General features: G+C 36.5%; 1 protein-coding gene across 1 annotated transcript in view; it reads right to left on the minus strand.

Annotated features, from left to right (window-relative positions):
- TSBP1 (testis expressed basic protein 1) overlaps window positions 1–21,135 on the minus strand; it is a 91,877-nt gene that overhangs the window by 38,397 nt on the left and 32,345 nt on the right. Inside the window, exons 18-27 of the mRNA XM_047731973.1 lie at window positions 18,903–18,923; window positions 17,962–17,982; window positions 15,138–15,158; window positions 14,514–14,528; window positions 13,864–13,887; window positions 13,208–13,231; window positions 12,881–12,907; window positions 12,392–12,412; window positions 11,919–12,007; window positions 9,612–9,753 (exon numbers count right to left, since the gene is read on the minus strand). Of these exons, the coding sequence (XP_047587929.1) occupies window positions 9,612–9,753; window positions 11,919–12,007; window positions 12,392–12,412; window positions 12,881–12,907; window positions 13,208–13,231; window positions 13,864–13,887; window positions 14,514–14,528; window positions 15,138–15,158; window positions 17,962–17,982; window positions 18,903–18,923 (405 nt within the window). The remainder of the gene's footprint in view (window positions 1–9,611; window positions 9,754–11,918; window positions 12,008–12,391; window positions 12,413–12,880; window positions 12,908–13,207; window positions 13,232–13,863; window positions 13,888–14,513; window positions 14,529–15,137; window positions 15,159–17,961; window positions 17,983–18,902; window positions 18,924–21,135) is intronic.

Genomic DNA, 21,135 nt, shown 5'->3' on the forward strand with positions numbered 1-21,135 from the left:
TTGTAATGATTTGATACACAAATTCATTGTGTAAGATTTCTTTCCATCTAGTTAATTAACATATCTATCACCTCATTATATATATAATTTTTGCAAGAATATTTAAGTTCTACTCTCAGCAAATTTAATTTATACAATTTCAATTATATAATGCAGTATTATCAACTATAGTCGCTATGTTCTACATTAGGTCTTCAGAGTTTATTCATTTTATAGCTAAAAGTGTATATCCTTTTACCAAACTTTCCATATCTTCCCCACTCCTCAACTCCTGGCAACTACTTTTCTGCTCTCTCTTTCTATGAGTTTGATTTTTCTTTTTAAGATTCCAGATATAAGTGATACCACACAGTATTTGTCTTTCTCAGTCTTATTTCACTTAGTATAATGTCCTCAAGGTCCATTAATGTCGTAACAAACAACAGAATTTCCTTCTGTCTCATGACTGAATAATATTCCATTGTGTGTGTATGTGTGTGTACACACACACAATATCTTCTTTATCCGTTCCTCTGTTGATAGACACTTATATCTTGGCTATTGTGAGTAATGCTACAGTGAACATGAAAGTACAGATAGTTCTTTGATACCCTATTTTCATTCCTTTGGAGTTATTATTAGATGGGTTTACTAGATTATACCATAGTTTTATTTTTAATTTTTTCAGAAAACTTTATACTGTTTTCCATAGTGGCTCAACCAATTTATATTGCCACCAACAATACACAGGATTCCCTTTTCTCCACATCATTGCCAACATTTGCTATCTCTTGTATTTTTTCATAGTAACCCTTCTAACCAGTGTGAAATGACATCTCATGGTTTTGGTTTGCATTTCCCTGATGAGTTATGTTAAACACCTTTTCAAGAACCTGCCCCTCATTTAGATGTCTTTCTCAGAAAAAAAAAAAGTCTATTCTGTTTCTCTGTCCATTTTTAAAGATTTTATTTATTTATTTGTCAGAGAGAGAGGGAGAGAGAGCGAGCACAGGCAGACAGAATGGCAGGCAGAGGCAAAGGGAGAAGCAGGCTCCCTGCCGAGCAAGGAGCCCGATGTGGAACTCGATCCCAGGACGCTGGGATCATGACCTGAGCTGAAGGCAGCTGCTTAACCAACTGAGCCACCCAGGCGTCCCTCTCTGTCCATTTTTAAATCAAGCTTTATTTTTTTTCATTATTGAATTGTATATGTTTTCTTTATATACTTTGGATATTAACCCCGTATTATATATATGATTTGCAAATATTTTCTCCTGTTTGGTAGGTTGTCTTTTTATTTTGTTGAACGTTCCCTCTGGTATACAGAAGCTTTTTAGTTTTATATACTCCCACTTGTTTATTTTGCTTTTCTTGCCTTGGCTTTGGTGTCAAATCCAAAAAGTTCATTGCAAAGACCAATGTCAGAAACCAATGTTTTCCTTTAGGAGTTTTATGGCTTGGGGTCTTAAATTTAATTCCTTGGTCCATTTGAATTGATTTTTGCAAATGGTTGTAAGTATTGGTCCAGTTTCATTCTTTTGCATGTGTGTTTATCCAGTTTTCCCAACACCATTTATTAAAAAAACTGTCCTTTCCCCATTGTATATTCTTGGCTCCTTTGTTTAAATTGACCAAATATACATGGGCTTACTTTGGGGCTCCCTGTTCTGTTCCACTGACACGTGTTTCTCTTTTTATGCCAATATCATACTGTTTTGATTGCTATAAAGTTTTGTAATATAGTTTGAAATCAGGAAATATGATGCCTCTAAGTTTGTTCTTCTTTCCTAAGATTGATTTGGCTCTTCAGGGTCTTTTGTGATGCCATGTTAAATGTTTATTCAATTTACTTTATTTATTATATTGTGTTAAGGGACATGTATAGATATTTTCCTGCCACCTCATTTAAAAAAAACAAAAAACAAAAAACAAAACTAGTTTTTGTTTTTTTTTTCTCTTTTTGAAGGTTTTTTTTTTTTTTTTGAGATTAACCAGGTTTTGTTTTACCAGGTTCCTTTTATTTTACCCTATAGGTTCAGAAGGTGTATGTTGCATTTCTATTGTATTAATAGTAGATTTTTTTTAGCTTAATATTCAAATTTATATTTAAACAGTTTAATGTTAATCAATACTTCTGTCCTTCTGACAAATTATCTTCATATGTAATCACCGGCCTTGATTCTCTGTTATTTTTTCTGATGCTTGAGATCTACTCATTTTAAAACACACTAGTAAATTTCTCCTCCTTCAATTCCTTCTCCTTCTCTTCTTGCTTCCTTTTCTTTTTGTTCTTTTTCTTCTTTATAGTCAACATTTTGGACTTAACATTGTGTTTTGTTAGTTTATTTTCATATATATAACATATATATGAAAATATATATGTTATATATATGTTTTGCTTCTAACTCCTTTTTAAGTTTTATTTTCACTAAAGTATGTCTCCTCAACAAATCTTTTACTGAGATTAGTGAGCTTCTTGAATATATAGAAATATAAGATTTCAATTCATCTTCACTCATAACTGATAATTTGACTCATTGTATCATATGGGTTTACAGTAATTTTCTTTCAGTTTACTGATGACATTGTTTTGCTGTCTTCTGGAATATAGTATTGCTAATGAGAAGTTAACATTAAAATGATTTTTGGTAGATTAATCCTGGCTTCTCTGGTTGTTTTTATGATTTTTTTTTAAATCTCTGTCAGTTTACTATGATAAGTCCTGTGTGTGTGTGCGTGTGTGTGTATGTCTATTTTAAAGTTGTCTACTTCTAGCACTCAGCATTTTGATTTAAGTCTCTTTTCTTCTCAAATGTTGTTAATTACTATTTCTTAAAAATAGTACTTGGTTCTTGTTCTCTGAATTCTCTAAATTCCTGTTATACTTGACCTCCTTATTCTATGCAAGCATGGTTCTTTTCTTTCATATTTTTCTTCAACTCTGTGTATTCTTCTGAGAGATTTCCTCAGTTCTTTTAGTTTAATCTTTTTAAATGTGCTTAGTGTAATACCTAACTGTTACTGAAATAACTATATACTTACATAACTATAAATATTAATATATTATTTAATTATCTATTGTTTCAACTTCAGTAACAGTTTTCCATTTTCTAAGATTTCGGCTTTGTTATTTATATCTACCTCTTCTTTTTCCAAAATATCTTTAAAATATATATGTCCTAATGGATAGTCTTTCTTTTATTTCCCACTAGGGAAGCCAAGACTTATCAAAACTCCAACCTTTTGTTCCTCTCAGTGTTACACTATCTCGACTCTATGCTATATGCTGTATCATCTGCTCTTTGTTTGAAAGTGAAAATTCTCTATGAGAATGAAAATTCTTTCCTTAACCCCTCCAATTAGGCTTTTGTTCCCATCTACGCTATCAGGGATTAGTGATGACTTCTGTTTTATAAAATTCAGTGATCAATTCCCAGTCCAAAATTTTATTTCTCAGCAGTTCTTGATATAGTCATTCATTCATTTCATCCTTTCTATCTTGAAATACTCTGAGTTCTATGGCACATCCACCCTGTTTTCGTTTTCTTCCTACTTACTTTATATACCAGATATTTTTATGCCTATATTTTGGCATATACTTTGCCAGATATGTCTCTTTTTCCCAACCTCTAAAATTGATGTTTTTTTTAAAGATTTTATTTATTTATTTGACAGAGAGAGATCACAAGTAGGCAGAGAGGCAGGCAGAGAGAGAGGAAGGGAAGCAGGCCCCCCGCTGAGCAGAGAGCCCGATGCGGGACTCCATCCCAGGACCCCGAGACCACGACCCGAGCTGAAGGCAGCAGCCCAACCCACTGAGCCACCCAGGCGCCCCTAAAATTGATGTTCTTGAGCTCAATCCTTAGATCACTTTCAGTGATCTAATTTGGTTCAGTGGTTTTAAGTGTTAACTATATGCTAATCACTGTCAAATTTATGCTTTACCTGGCCTCTCCTGGTAGCTTCAGATTCAAATATTCAATTGTTTTTTGATACAGAGTATATGCTTGGATGGGAACAATATGTTGAGGGACAGTTTTCCTATTATCCCCAAATTGACAACTAGCATCAAAAATTTGAGGAAAAGAGTTTATAATCTCCCATGTCCCTCCTGACCCAGCTGAAGTGAGACAAACCCTCATGAAGAGATTGGCATAGTTGTAAAGTCTGTGCTACCAGACACAATGGGAAGGAATTCCTGGAGTTGTTGCAAGGCACAGGTGCTTCTCTCAGGCCTTAACAAGTGGCATCTAAATTAGTTCTCCTGTACCAAATGTCACTTTCCTTTTAAGTCTAAATAAGAAGACAACTGTACGAGAAAGGAGATTTAAAGAAATCTTCAAAGTTGTGAGTAGATGACAAGGAACAGTGTTGTGGGGGAGGAAGGAATAGTGATATCCTTTCTGAAAGCAAATGAGAAGGACTTTGAGAGATTTGCTTACAAAGATTGGGATGTCTGTGGGAAAGGATGTGTGGCAACTTTCCCTTGGGTTTATGCCTTCATAGTAGATTTGTTGATTTGTTTTGTGACTATTTAAGCATTGGGAAAAGAAAATTGGGAAGAGGGAACAGTGCAGAGTGGCAAGGGTGCAATGGAGCAACAGGTCTTCCTTTCCTTTCCTTTGTAGCAAGGATGCTTGAGCTTCACAAGGAGTGAGTGGGCATTGTAGCCATTTTATCAGACAAACTAGAGCTTCAACCAAAAACTGTAATAAGAGATGAAGAAGGGCACTATAGCATAAAAAAGGGGGTCTATCTAACAAGAAGATCTAACAATTGTAAATAAAGTTGGGGGCAGAAAAATATATAAATTGATTAATAAAAAACCTAAAGAAACTCATTGACAAAACACAGTACTAGTTGGTGACCTTACCACCTCATTCACAACAATGGACAGATCATCTAAGCAGGAGAGGAACAAGGAAAAAGGGCTTTGAATGGCACACTGGATCACATGGATGGGCTTGACAAGTATATTCAGAGCATCTTAAAGCAACAGAATTCACATTATTTTCAAGTGCACATGGAACATTCTCTAGAATAGATCACATTCTGGGTCACAAATTGGGCCTCAACTAGTACAAAAAAAATTGAGATCATACCATGCATGTTTTCAGACTACAGTGCTATGAAACTTGAAGTCAACCACAAGAAAAATCTGGATAAACCACAAATACATGGAGGTTAAAGAACATTCTACTAAAGTATGAATGGGTTAACCAGGAAATTAAAGAATTTAAAAAATACATGGAAGCAAATGAAAATGAAAACACCACAGTCCAAAACATTTAGGAGGCAACAAAGGGAGTCCTAAGAGGGAAGTATATAGCAATACAGACCTTTCTCAAGAAGCAAGAAAGCTCTCATATAAATCACCAAACCTTAAACCTAAAGAAGCTGGGAAAAGAGCAGCAAATAAAGTCTAAATCTAGCAGGAGAAGGGAAATAATAAAGGTTAGAGCAGAAATAAATGATATAGAAATTTTTTTAAAAAGTAGAATTGATGAATAAAACTAGGAGTTGGTTCTTTGAAAGAATTGACAGAATTGATAAACCCCTAGCCAGATTTATGGGAAAAAAAATAGAGAAAGGACCTAAATAAATAAAATTATAAATGAAAGAGGAGAGATCATAACCAACACCACAGAAATATAAACAAGTATAAGGGAATATTATAAGCAATTATATGCCAACTGATTAGGCAATCTGGAAGAAGTGGATACATTCCTAGAAACATATAAATGACCAAAACTGAATCAGGAAGAAATAGAAAATCTGAAAAGTCCCATAACTAGCAAAGAAATTGGAGTGGTAATCAAAAATTTCCCAACAAACAAGAACCCAGGGCTGGATGGCTTCCTAGCAGAATTATTCCAAACATTTAAGGAAGAGTTAATACCTATTCTTTTGAAACTCTTTCAAAAGATAGAAATATAAGGAAAATTTCCAAACTCATTCTATAAGGTCAGCATTACCATAATTTCAAAACTGACAAGGACCCCACTAAAAAGAGAATATAGACTAATATCCCTCATGAACATGGACGCAAAAATTGTCAACAAGATGCTGGCCAATTGAATCCAAGTGTATATTAAAATGATAATTCACCTCAACCAAGTAAGTTTTACTCCTAGTTTTACACCTGCAGGGGTGGTTCAACATCTGCAAATTGATCAATATGATGTACCACATTAATAAAAGGAAGGATAAGCATCATATGATCCTCTCAATAGATGCAGAAAAAGCATTTGACAAAAATACAGTATCCTTTCTTGATAAAAACCCTTAAGAAAGGAAGAATTGAAGGAACATGTCTCAACATCATAAAGGCTATTATATGAAAGACCCACAGCTATTATCAACATCAACAGAGTAGAACTGAGAACTTTTCCCCTAAAGTCAGGAACATGATAGGGATGTCCACTCTCACCACTGTTGTTCAACATAATACTGGAAGTCTTAGCCTCAGTAATCAGATGACAAAAAGAAAAAGAAGGCATCCAAATTGGTAAGGAAGAAGTCAAACTTACTATTTGTAGACAACATGATACTCTACATAGAAAACCTGACGGACTCCACCAAAGAATTCCTGAAACTCATCACGAATTCAGCAAAGTCACAGAATATAAAATCAATGTGCAGAATTCTGTTGCATTTCTATACAGCAAACAAAACAGCAGAAAAAAAATCAAGAAATCAATCCCATTTGCAATTACATCAAAACAAAGATATCTAGAAATAAATTTAACTAAAGAAGTAAAAGATCTATACTCTGAACATTACAAAACACTTATAAAGGAAATTGAAAGGATGCAAAGAAATCGGAAAGCATCCCATGCTCATGGATCGGAAGAACAAACATTGTTAAAATGTCTATACCACCCAAGTGAATCTATATATTTAATGCAGTCCTATCAAAATACCACCAGAATTTTTCACAGAGTTAGAACAAACAATCCTTAAATTTGTATGGAATTGCAAAAGACCCTGAATAGCCAAAACAATTCTGAAAAAGAAAACAAAACTGGAGACATTATAATTCTGGACTTCAAGCTTTATTACAAAGCAAGACAGTATGATACTCTACAGACACATAGGTCAATGGAACAGAACAGAGAACCCAGTAATGGACCCACAACTAAATGGTTAACTAATCTTTGTCAAAGCCAGGAAGAATATCCAATGGGGGGGGGGGGAAGTCTCTTCAACATGGTGTTGAGAAAGCCAGACATGTAGAAGAATGAAACTGGACAACTTTTGACACTATACACAAAAATAAGTTCAAAATGGATGAAATACCTGTGAGACAAGAAACAATTGAAGTCATAGAGAAGAACACAGGTAGAAACCTCTTTGACCTCAGCCATAGCAAATTCTTCCCAGACATGTTACCACAGGCAAGGGAAACAAAACCAAAAATGAACTATTGGGACTTCATCGGGGTAAAAAGCTTCTGTGCAGCAAAGGAAACAATCAACAAAACTAAAGGGTAGCCTACAGAATGGGAGAAGATACTTGCAAATGACATATCTGAGTAGAGGGTTAGTATCCAAAATCTGCAAAGAACTTATAAAACTCAACACCTAAAAACCAAACAATCCAGTTAATAAATGGTCATAAGACATGAATGACACTCCCCCACACCCCCAAAAAAATCCAGATGGCTAATAGACGCGTGAAAGATGCTCAGCATCACTCATTATCAGGAAAATACAAATCAAAACCACAATGAGGTACAATCTCATACTTGTCAGGATGGTTATAACTAACAATACAAGAAATAACAGGTATTGGTGAGGATGTGGAAAAGGGGAACCTTCTTGCACTGTTGGTGGGGATGCAACCTGGCGCAGCCATTCTGGAAAACAGTATGGAGTTCCCTCAAAGTGTTAAAACGGAACTATCATATGATCTAACAATTGCACTGCTAGGTATTTACTCAAAGGATATAAAAATAGATTTGAAGTGATACGTGCAGTCTGATGCTTATAGCAGCATTATCAACAAAGCCAAACCATGAAGAAAGCCCAAATTTCCATCAACTAATGAGTGGATAAAAAAATACATGAGACATACACACATACTGGAATATTACTCAGCCATCAAAAAGAATTAAATCTTGCCATTTGCAAGAACATGGATTGAGCTAGAATGTATTTATGCTAAGTGAACTAAGTCAGACAAATACCATATGATCTTATGTATATGTGGAATTTAAGAAAGAAAATAGATGAACATATGGGAAGGGGGTAAGGAAAAAAAGGAGAAAGGTAAACAAGCCATAAGAGACTATTAATGACAGAGAACAAACTGAGGGTTGATGGAGGGAGTTGGTTGGGGTGGGTAGATGAATGATGGGTATTAAAGAGGACATTTGTTATGATGAGCACTGGGTGTTATAAGTGATGAATCACCTGGTTTCTACTCCAGAAATCCATATTGCACTATATGTTAAGTTTGTAAAATCCAAATTTAAAAAAAGGTGTGATATATAAATATGTAGATTTATATATATGTGTATCACATATATCACATATATATTATATATATCACATATATTATATATGTATGTATCTGAGAGTCTTAATGATAAGGAAAAATCTTAGGGTTGCTGGAGGGGAGGTGAGTTGGGGGATGAGGTAAATGAGTGATGGACATTAAGGAGGGTAATTATTACATTAAGTAATGAGCACTGTTGTATGCGAGGGATGAATCACTAAATTCTATCCTTGAAACTAATACTATACTATGTATTAACTAACTCGAATTAATATAAAATCTTGAAAGAAAAAAAAAAAAGCAAAACAGACATAGCAATCCAAACTTGAGATTTTGTGTTGGTATCTTACTCAACTTTACACTTGTTTGGTGATGGTAGTAACAGACTATGAGGTATACTGTGGAGAGGGAGCAGAGGGGCTCTGGAATAGGCCATACTGGAGTCAATACTCTCCCATCAGAGACTGTGCAGTAGAGTCCTCAGAACTGGGCAAGTTCTTGCAGATTCCTTCAAAAAATTCAACACATATTCTACAAGACATTTGAGTGCCTAACTTAAATGACATTGAAATCCAGTTTCATATCCTCAGAAGAAAGACCACAACTAACAGAGGAGGGAAACTGCACACCTAATTAAGTGAAACCCATCTTTCTAGCTTCAGCTCAGTGGGAACTATAATCAGAGGAGGTGGATGGAAAGAAGAAGGAGACTGTACTTCTTCCCTGTTCTGAGTCAGTGGGCCTGAGATTGATTGCTAAAGGGAGTATTTCAAGAGGAGTGGCCTGAGGGTTTTTAATAGTTTAAAATGACTAAAAATTATAGGTTCTACCCCAAATATTAATGGGTAGGGAAGAGATATGTGTCAGAGACCATGCCCATGGCCTTCTGAGTGCAGACTTTTTAATAAACCAGTCATAAATGTTCAAGGCATCTTGAATTTAACATGCACAAAACTGAGCTCAAGATTGCCTCCTCTAAATCTGCCCTTCTGCCCATCTTACCTAGATCAGTAAGTGGCCCCATTCTCTCCCAGTTGCTTTGGCCCCAAACCTGAGAATTACCTTTAGTTCTTTTCCATTTAAACTCACATTCAGTGTAATGGCAGAATCTGTTGGCTGTACCCCAAAAATACATGGAATGTGGAGACTTCTCTCCACCTTCACCTGATCACTATGCTTCTTGTCACACTCACATGTAACTGGTGGTTCTTTAATTCCAGTCCTACTAACTGGTCTTCCTGCTTCTTCTTTTGAGCTCCTTGCCCTTGTCACTCTCTGACAGTTAATTCCCCATACAGTAGTCAGAGAGATGTTATAAAATTATAAAGCAGACATTATGACTCCCTGTTCAAACCCACTAGTGGGTCCTCATTATGGCTGGAATAAAAATCTACCACTTTTTACCAAGGACTGCAAGGCCTCACATATGTGGCCTGTTTCTCTGACCTCTACCATCCTCCGTCTTTCTTTTCATCTATCTACATTAGAATATGCATCCCTACAGCAGAACCTACATCCTTGTTCTTTTGCCTGAAACACTCTTTCTCCCCTCTATATACCGTCTTTCTCCAGTCTTTTCTGTTACTCTGCTTATATTTCTTCATGGCATTTATCTGAAAGTAATTATATGTTAATTTGTCATTATTTGCCCGTTATTTCAAACTGCTAACTTCTTGAGTGTAGTGGTTTTTTCCCCACTATTATATTCTCAATGTCTAGAATAGGCACCCAGTATATTTTTGTTAAATGCATTACTATCTCTGAAGATTTAAAGTTTATTATTTTATTTCTTTCAGATTGCTACAGCTGTATTTCTTTGGGTTGAAATTCTCCAATTTATTGGGGCTTGTGAAGTGTCATTTTGGTGCTGGGCTTCTTCATGAATTTCATAAATTTTTGGTGTCTCTTATTCCTTGAGAATTAGCTTTGTGGGTCATGTTTTATCCCGTGGATATTCTGCTGCAGTTCCCTTCTTATGGGGAGTTTTTGTGGTTTTTATTACCTTAGCTAAAAGGGTGCAGCATCACCAAACCAGATCTCAAGTGTTTTGGCTGGGATCCTGTACAGCATGGATGGCGAACTTCCAGCAGGGCTTGGAGCCCTGAGCAGATTAGGTCTGGTGCTGTGCAGGTGACTTTGTTTTCATGGCTAGGGCAGATATGTAGGGTATTTTCTGATCCCAGCTTTGCTCAGGGAGTCTCAATTCCAATTCTTACCATTCTGGGTTCTGAAATCATTCTACCCTCCAGCCCCTCTTTATTTATACTTAAGCTTAGCTATGTAGTTTTAATAATAATAATAATAATAATAATAATTAATAATAATAAACAAAGCAGGCAAAACCAAGCCAGCCAGAAAGAAGGTGGTGTATTCTCTAGTGCCTTTGGCATATGTTTCTATCTCCTCCCAATCTCATGAGTCTTAGATTTTAAAATCTCTCCTTCCACCCTTTCTGGTACTTCCACACTAAATTCTTCACTTTAGGTTCTGGATTATAATTTCCACCTGCAAAACCAATAGTGCCTTTTGCTAAACTCAGTTGTTCCCAATTATAGGGCTTATTCCCAAACATGGACATCTGCAGTTTCCAACCTCATCCTTGGGTCTGCTCAGTATTTCATCTGGCAGTGAGACTATATAGTTGGTCAGTCTCCTTGTTCACGATTCAGAAAGAACATGTAGAATGTCTATGTTAACAGTTACAATTCTCCCTCCTCAGATACTAATCCTTGTGTCTTAACATTATTGTAATTTTTCAAAAGTTAGTATTATAAATTATAATCAGAATGTGTTTAGATGGAAATAGAGGGTTATATAAGCAAGTTTGCAATCTGTTAGAGTGATCCATGGTTTAAAAATTAGGAAATTTTATCTAAAATCTGGATTAAGTGAGATGTTTTGACACCTCTAGTTCTGTATTCTTGCATGGAGAAATTGGTTAGACCTGAGCAGCAGCTACCCTCTTTAGACTAAACATGATCTTTTTACTGTTTCTAGGTGATGTGCTTCACCTACTCATTTGTATTATCTTCCTGGGCTCCACTGGCATCTGAATTTTTAAAGTCTTGACCAGAACTTTGGGTTTTAATAGTAATGTAATTTAATTTCAATCTGAGGAACCCCAAAGGATATTGGTATTGCATAAAAATCATTTGTAACATAGATATGAGGACCAGATTTGAATAATGGAAAATTTGAACATAGTGTGTAATGTGGTTTCATGAATTCTATGTTAAAGATCACCATTGTCAGTATTTGATCTGGTTTAAATATTGAATCACTGTTGGTGTCTGTTTCCTGGGAAATTGAGTTAGGAATGGAATTAATGGGAACTCTTGTAGTTATGGATCAAAAAGATGGTCTGGTAGTCTAATCTGGAAGACTTGGGTAATGTGAAAGCAAACAAATATGAGAAACATGAATCTCAATCTTTTGTACACTTTAGGAATAGAATATATCTTCTTGGGAAAAATCTCACATTTGACAGGCTGAGAAGTAAAGAACTTACTTGAGGTTCTCTGTGAAATCACTAAAAAATAAGCAAAAAGAAAGCCATGTAATATAGTATTATCTAACATTTTCCCCTGGTGTCTCTGAGGGGAGTACCTGGGTAGACATAAGAAGAAAGCATACTTTGAGGGAACACTCAAAATTCTTTCTCCAATTAAACATTACTTTGGACATCCTGTTTGTCTTTCAAAAATTTTGGCTACCTCTGTTATTTATATTTTTCAGGTTTTTTTGTTGTTTTTGTTGACATATGCTACTTCTTTTCTTTTCATCAGTATATTCTTAAATTATCTATAATGTAGGGGAAGCTGTGTAGTAAGAAAGCAAGAGAGCAATGAGAAACTCAAATCACTTTAAGAAACTTTAAGACCTGAGCACCATAGTAGAGAAACAGAATACTTACTTATGGGAGGCGGGGGCACACCTTTAAAAAAAAATAGATATCAGTGAGTAATTATTTGAAAGGAACAAGTTTCCTTCTAGGGAAGCATATTTGTGTGAGGAAGAAGTTTGGTAGTCACATGGCTCTTGGTTCCAACTATGGTTCAGTGAACTGTGTTCCTGGGCAAGTATGTGGCCTTGGTTTCTTAGCCCTTAAAAGAGTTGATTTACTCCAAGGATTAAATGGGATATAATGTAGTTAAAGCACCTGTATAGTTCTTATCACTGAGGAGATGCAAATTAAACAAATGTTTGAAATTAAATGGAGGTTTACTTCACAGAATGAGCAGAAGGCAAAGTAATGTGAGAGCTGAGTGTCTGGCTGCTGCACAGGAGTTAGAAATGAGTAGGGCAGAAATAGTTCTGTAGGTCATGTAGAGGACAACAACAGAAAATAGTAAAAAACAAACAAACAAAAAAATCCACAAAACCCAAAACAGACTGAACTTACCTCTGGGCATTGAAGGTGGTGGACCAGCTGAAAGACAAAGAAGTATTTTTGTAAGCCTTTTCTCTTCCACTCTTTCTCCCCACTTCTCGGTTTAGAGTTCTTTCTCATTAAGTCATTATAACAATAGGGAAAATGTTCCCTTTGGTCTTTATTTACTTTCAGTGTAAATGAGCAAGATTTGAACTTTCAAAAAAAATTAATAAGCATGGAATTTGTCCATGGAAAGGCTAGTGGTTAAGGAAGTATGTAACCATGCGGAGAAATCCCAGCATAGCCAGGGAAAGAAGCTATGGGACTCCATGGTGGAGGAAACATGGAAGGACTTACCGAGGGCAGGTGGAACTGATCCGACTGGAAAACAGAACAGAGAAAATTGTTACCTCCATTTCCTTTCTTCCCCATTCAATTTGTTTTGTCCCTTGTAACATGCTATTTTTAATCACCGGGAAGCCTTCACTTCTGATCTTCATTATTTATGTAAATCATGCAATTTGACTTTTTCCATAAAATTATTAAAAAACTAGGAGAATTATCCATAGTTTGAATACAGGATGTCTAAGAAATAGGAACTTCAAGCCTCTAAAATCCCAAATGGTCGGGGAAATTGTCCTCAGATGTCTTGGAATTCAAATGTGGAAAAACAAACTGGGTAGGTAGGGCAGGAGGTCCAAATGAAAAACTGTTTTAGAAACTTCTGATCCCCTCCTTTCTCTTCCATCATTTTTTTCCTTTTCTGTAGGCAGCCTCTTGGTGGTCCCTGTAACTAAGCAAAACTTTTTTTCTCCCCTGTTTATGTAAATCCATACTGTTAGAACTTTCTCCTGAATCATGAATCACCCAGAGGGACTTTGATAATGAAATAGCAAGGGACTGCGAGGTACCTCAAGCCCTTTGCACAACAACATGGTCAGATAAAGACTCTTGGACCCCACTAAAAGCCAGTTGAGTCCATGGCAGAGAATTAAATGAATACACAGACTTACTGTTTGTGTGACGAGTTGATCCTACTAAAAAATAAGCAGAGACATTTCTTATTGCCCCCTGCTCATTTACTCTCCTACTCATTTTTTCTGTTGGTAAATTTTCTAGTGATATAACTGCTTGAAAAGTTTTTCTGATCAGGAGTATTTGAACTTTGCAGGAAACTTACAGTCAGCTGGTGGAATTCAGGTTAATGGAGAAGCAAACGCTGAGAAATTAAGTTTCAAGTTCGTGTACTAGAACTCAAATTTCAATAGACATTGCTGGACTTTGATTAAGTGAACAGCAAAGAAAAAAACAAACAACTTACTAATTGCTCATATAGATGACCCAGCTGGAAAATAGAAATATCACCTGTATTTGTTTTTCCTGTTCATTTTTTTTCTTCTGTATGGAAAGTCCCTGCCAATCTTTAGAACCATGGAGAAACCTTTTTCTCTGCTCTTTAATTTTTATGCGACTCTGTGAACATTTTAGAAACTTATTAATAACCTAGTGGAATTCTGGGTAATGGGAAAATAAGGATCAAGGAAATAGGATCCTTAAGCTACGGCTATCTCAATATGGATGGATAAATTTTTGTTTGAGTAGATCTGTTAGACAGTGCTGGAGATAATTGAGTTCCATCATGAAGGGAGACAGTGAAACTTACAAGAGGATCCTGTAGCTGAAAAACAAAAAGAGAAGTTAATGTAGAAAGACTGGTGAAAACAGGAGTTAGTTTTCTTGCTCGTTTTCTGAGAGGGAGTATCAGAAATGTTCATAGAGGGAGCATCTAACCCTTATAGATGTTGTGCACTGCTGGAGAACCCAGCTGCCATCATGCCTTGGGGGATTCTGCCTCCTGCTTAGTCTGAGAGGCTTCAGGAAAGAGAGTTATCTCTTCCCTTTTTGCAGTGAGTGGTAACTGCTTCAAATCCTACAGGAGATTGGTTATTTAAACTGTGCTGCTTTTACTTTCCTACTCCCTGTTTCTGCCACTCTGTGCAAGCTTTCATTCATTCATACAAATGTCCTCCCCCACCCTTGTTGACAGATAGTTTCCTCTGATATTTTTATGTAATATAGTATATCTATTTTAAGTTTTTCGGATTATTAAGTAGGGTTTGTATTCCTCTTCATTCATTCATTCCTTGGGTGGGGATGCAGGCAGATAGTGGAAAAAGCAAGAGGCGGAGAAACATGAATATCTATACCCACAAGACAGAAAGAAAGTATTGCAGACCCTGCAGGAAGCCAAAGGCAACTACTGTATAAGAACAAGTGTGGAACTTACTAGTCATTTCTGAAGTTTCACCTGGTGGAAAAATGGAAGGGAAAGAAAAGGGAGTAATCAGTGTGTGTAGAATGAAGAGAACTCAGTTCTTCCATGATGGGGTTGAAAGGGTAACCACAGGGAGGATGCAGGGAACTCTAAAACCTTCCTGTTAGCTCGTGCATCATCTGGTCTTAAGCTCCTACCCCCATGCTTCACATCCTCAGGTCTTTTGCTGGTCTGGGGCAGGAGCATGGCTGTCCTCCTTCCTTTCCATCCCTTTTCAGGGCGTTAAACTCCATGGCACCAGAGATTAACCAAATCTTCCTCTTTTATTCATGAATTTATTTTGAAAGTATATCTATTATTTATTTTTATTATGTTCAGTTAGCCAGCCTATAGTGCATAATAAGTTTTTTGATGTAGTGTTCATGACTTCATCCCTAAGCCTCAGCTCGGCTTCTGATACAAGAGCTCAGCTAGTTGAAGGAATGTTTGAGTATATCTGACTTGCCTTCTGATAATGTCCTCTTGTTTGGCTTAAACTTTGGAATGTTGTTTCATAATTTCCAGACTCAGAATTTACAATGACTTGAGTTTGGTTTATTTTATTTTTTTTTTTTTACATGGGTTTTCTTTTTTTTTTTTTTTTTTTAATTTTTTTTTAATTTTTTTATTTTTTCAGCATAACAGTATTCATTATTTTTGCACCACACCCAGTGCTCCATGCAATCCGTGCCCTCTACAATACCCACCACCTGGTGCCCCCAACCTCCCACCCCCCACCCCTTCAAAATTCTCAGATCGTTTTTCAGAGTCCATAGTCTCTCATGGTTCACCTCCCCTTCCAATTTCCCTCAACTCCCTTCTCCTCTCCATCTCCCCTTGTCCTCCATGCTATTTGTTATGCTCCACAAATAAGTGAAACCATATGATAATTGACTCTCTCTGCTTGACTTATTTCACTCAGCATAATCTCTTCCAGTCCCGTCCATGTTGCTACAAAACTTGGGTATTCATCCTTTCTTTTTTCTTTTTCTTTTTTTTTTTTTTTGTTTTTACAGCTTTATAAACATATATTTTTATCCCCAGGGGTATAGGTCTGCGAATTGCCAGGTTTACACACTTCACAGCATACTACTACTACTACTACTACTACACTACTCACCATAGTACATACCCTCCCCAATATCCATAACCCCACCCCCCTCTCCCAACCCCCTCCCCCCATCAACCCTCAGTTTGTTTTGTGAGATTAAGAGTCACTTATGGTTTGTCTCCCTCCCAATCCCATCTTGTTTCATTTAAGAAGTCAAACTATCACTCTTTGCAGATGATATGATACTATATGTGGAAAACCCAAAAGACTCCACTCCAAAACTGCTAGAACTTGTACAGGAATTCAGTAAAGTGTCAGGATATAAAATCAATGCACAGAAATCAGTTGCATTTCTCTACACCAACAACAAGACAGAAGAAAGAGAAATTAAGGAGTCCATCCCATTTACAATTGCACCCAAAACTATAAGATACCTAGGAATAAACCTAACCAAAGAGACTAAGAATCTATACTCAGAAAACTATAAAGTACTCATGAAAGAAATTGAGGAAGACACAAAGAAATGGAAAAATGTTCCATGCTCCTGGATTGGAAGAATAAATATTGTGAAAATGTCTATGCTACCTAATGCAATCTACACATTTAATGCAATTCCTATCAAAGTACCATCCACTTTTTTCAAAGAAATGGAACAAATAATCCTAAAATTTATATGGAACCAGAAAAGACCTCGAATAGCCAAAGGAATATTGAAAAAGAAAGCCAAAGTTGGTGGCATCACCATTCCGGACTTCAAGCTCTATTACAAAGCTGTCATCATCAAGACAGCATGGTACTGGCACAAAAACAGACACATAGATCAATGGAACAGAATAGAGAGCCCAGAAATAGACCCTCAACTCTATGGTCAACTCATCTTCGACAAAGCAGGAAAGAATGTCCAATGGAACAAAGACAGCCTCTTCAATAAATGGTGTTGGGAAAATTGGACAGCCACATGCAGAGTTTGGTTTATTTTGACATCCTAGAATTTGACATTGGTTTTGCCCTACCTAGTCACAATATTAGCTTACCCTTCACTTTCATTTATAGTTTGTAGTTGTCTGATGTATCTGGCAGTTCCTATAATTGCAGCCCATCTACCATCATATCCTGTTCCCTGAAGGTGTGTGTGTGTGTGTGTGTGTGTGTGTGTGTGTGTGTGTGTGTGTGTGTTTGGGACAAGGGGCAGGATAGGACGTGAAGAAAGAGAAGGTTTTGGTAGAAAAGATTGGGGAATTCTGTGCAGATTAGAACCTTAGTATTATTTTTTGGTGCACTTTTCCCAGGAAACTTGGAAGAAAACTGGTAAGACCTCAGTCTATTTAAATTTGATTGTTTTTCCCTTCTTTTACACTTATTTTAAAATTTGCTTTCCTTTTTTTAAATTTTCTTTATATTGTCTCTGTTGTCTTTGAAGAGGCCCTTTATGAACTACAAATTATTTCAGAACTAAAAAGTTACCATTATTCTTTCTCTGTTACTTTAGAAAATTCTGTATTATTATAGAAGCCATTATGACCATTACTGGGGACACTTTCTTACCTTTTTTCTTAAGAAATAACTTTAGGGAAAAAAAAAAAGAAATAACTTTAGGGAATTCTCAGCAAATGAAACTGAGATGCATGAAAACATGTCTAAAACCACTGTCCTTATGGTAATAGATACATTTGGGACAGGGGACAAGCCCTCTATACACTGTAGAAGATCAAAGAAAACACCAGAGGAAAAAGATAAGAGACTTACCACTGGGCCCAGTATATTGCACTAAAAATAGAAACAAACAAATTATTGTGGTTGTTGAACATGATAAACACACATACCACTGTTTTCCAAAGGAGAACAGTTAAATACCTTGCCAGAATTACTAAATCCCAGTCACCAGGATTAAATATTTTTACTGGACTGTATCCTCACCGTAAGAATCAGATCTTCCCCTAGGAGACTTGTAACCCTGTTTTAGTTAGAGGGAGAAACATTTCATGCTTGTTTTTAACAACTACAGGTGGTTTTTTTTTTTAAGATTTTATTTATTTATTTGACAGAGAGAGATCACAAGTAGGCAGAGTGGCAGGCAGAGAGAGAGGGAAGCAGGCTCCCTGCAGAGCAGAGAGCCCGATGCGGGGCTTGATCCCAGGACCCTGAGATCACGACCCGAAGGCAGAGGCTTTAACCCACTGAGCCACCCAGGCGCCCCCTACTACAGGTGTTTGAAGTGTAATCTTTATTGTATGCCTTTCCCTTCATTTTCCCCATCTTTTTTCTTTCATGTCACTGTTTTTCATTCTCTTGGCCTTCCTTCTTTTGTCTTCTTTCTCATTTCTATGTCTTCCCCCAGATTCTCTCTATTGCATCTTTGCTTTGGAACATTCTTCTAATGTATACTGACAAACTATCATAATTATTTTTTTAAGATTTTATTTATTTATTTAACAGAGATCACAAGTAGGCAGAGAGGTAGGCAGAGAGAGAGAGAGAGGAGGAGGAAACAGGCTTCCTGCTGAGCAGAGAGCCTGATGTGGGGCTCGATGCCAGGACCCTGGGATCATGACCTGAGCTGAAGGCAGAGGCTTTAACCCACTGAGCCACCCAGGCGCCCCTACCATAATTATTATTAGAAAAATGTTATGCTACCTATTATGAATTTGAGTAATATATATGAGTTGATGTATATATAGGAAACTTACCAATAGGTCCTGGAGTTTGCACTAAAAAGAAATCAAGATTGGGGTATTAGTATGACTGTTTGTATGAAGAATAAATTTTTCATTAATTTTATTCTAGGGTGGGGCTTTGGGAGTTAGAGAAGAAGTGATTAACAGTAATAACATTAGGGAGAACTAATCCAAGTATGATAAATACATAGCAAAAGAGATATTTAGCATATATTACAACTCAACCTAAGATGAGGATCTCTCTAGAATCACTGTCAACCTAGGAGAGGCTAGAGACATTAAAGATATAAACTTTGTATTTTTCTTTGTATTTTCTTTCCTGTCAGTAACAAAAGATGGTGCTCTTTTAAAGGACCACCCCATATCAAAATATTTCTATTTGCTATTTCTATTTGCTAACTAATATGCTCTAGGGTAGGCATGAAGGTAGGATGTAAGGATATAGTCTTCTCAGTTTCCAGTTTACTGACTACTGCTTTGATTGGCTTGTGTCTCTGGGAAAAAGTCAACAAAACCTTCAGTTTTTAATGAGAATTTGGCCTTCAGTTGATTTTCTAGTTCTGACTAAACCTGCTATCTTACTTGACAACATTCCTTTAATTTACGAATGATCCTTGGGGCACCTGGGTAGTTCAGTCAGTTAAGCATCTCACTCTTGATTTCAGTTCTGGTCATGACATCAGGGTCACGAAATCGAGCCCCACATTGTGCTCCATGCTCAGAACACAGACTTGTTAAGACTCTCTCTCTCCCTCCCCTCTCCCTCAATCACTCTCTCTCTAAAATAAATAAATAAATAAACAATAAATAATAAAAATTTAAAAAATTTTAAAAATGTAAGGAAGAATGATTCTTGTTGATAAATTGCATGTGAACTGGGAGAACTATAAATACCCTTTAGAAAGCCATATCTTTGGGCTTCCCTAAGTGTAGTGACCGTGTATTTGGGCATGTTCCTTATAGGATCCCTGGAGGTTATGTTGTGGAGTTCTTATAGGATATTTTGGTTCTTGGGCTTCTAACTCCAAGAAACTCCTATGGGAGGCAATGGGTGCCTGGGTGGCAATGCAGACACTTGCATAGACCACATCAAGGACTACTGTCACAGACAAGAGGTGGTTGATGCTGCCCTAGTGGCAAGCTGTGTTTCCTTCCTTAAGTCCCACTGAGTAGCCTGGTGAAAGCTGGGATCATCTTGTGAGTCTGTATGGTTAATTGAGTCTAAAAAGACCACCCCGCCTTTCAGTGGGCATTACATTATCTTTCTTCTCCATAGCTCCTTGCTTCATGGCACTCATCATGGGAAATATCCCAGTTCTAACCCATAAGTCCCCAAACCTTTAACTCTGAATTTTTTTTTCCATGTAAAAAAGCTAGAAGGTAGATTACCAGTTATGGATATTGTAGGCCATGAGTTGTAGACAAGCTAGAAATTTAGGTATTTTGCAAAAGTAATTTAATATTTGCTTGACTATATCTATTTTTAAAAAGTGCCCTTGATCCTGGATTAGAATTCTTAGGACATTTACCCTCTGGTATAAGCCACTAAAAATTTAGACAGATAATCATTTCAAATATTATTTTGTTTTCTTTGTTTTCCTGTATGTTCTTACTCATTCCTTTTTTAACTTGTGACTCTTTTGTAGACTTCTTTCACTTCTCTTTCTCAGCTTTATTTATACTCATTTATTCTTTTTTCTTCTCCTGCCTCCAACTCAATCTCCTGCCTTCAACTTCCTTCCTACTTTGTTCCTTTTAAATTTCTCTCGATTTTTCTCTTTTTAACATATACCTTTATTGTTATTCTTTGTATTGCATTTTCTTTTTTTTTTTTTTAATTTTTTTCAGCATAACAGTATTCATTATTTTTACACCACACCCAGTGCTCCACGCAATCCGTGCCCTCTACAATACCCACCACCTGGTGCCCCCAACCTCCCACCCCCCACCCCCCCAAAATTCCCAGATCGTTTTTCAGAGTCCATAGTCTCTCATGGTTCACCTCCCCCTCCAATTTCCCTCAACTCCCTTCTCCTCTCCATCTCCCCTTGTCCTCCATGCTATTTGTTATGCTCCACAAATAAGTGAAACCATATGATAATTGACTCTCTCTGCTTGACTTATTTCACTCAGCATGTATTGCATTTTCTCTCACTTTCTCTTCCCATAGGCATTTTTGTCCACTATTTTTAATATTATAAGTGCATTGTATTTCTAACTAAAAACCTTTTGAACACTCAAAATG

Source organism: Lutra lutra, chromosome 6 (genome assembly GCF_902655055.1).
Source record: "Lutra lutra chromosome 6, mLutLut1.2, whole genome shotgun sequence".
Lineage (NCBI taxonomy): Eukaryota > Metazoa > Chordata > Mammalia > Carnivora > Mustelidae > Lutra > Lutra lutra.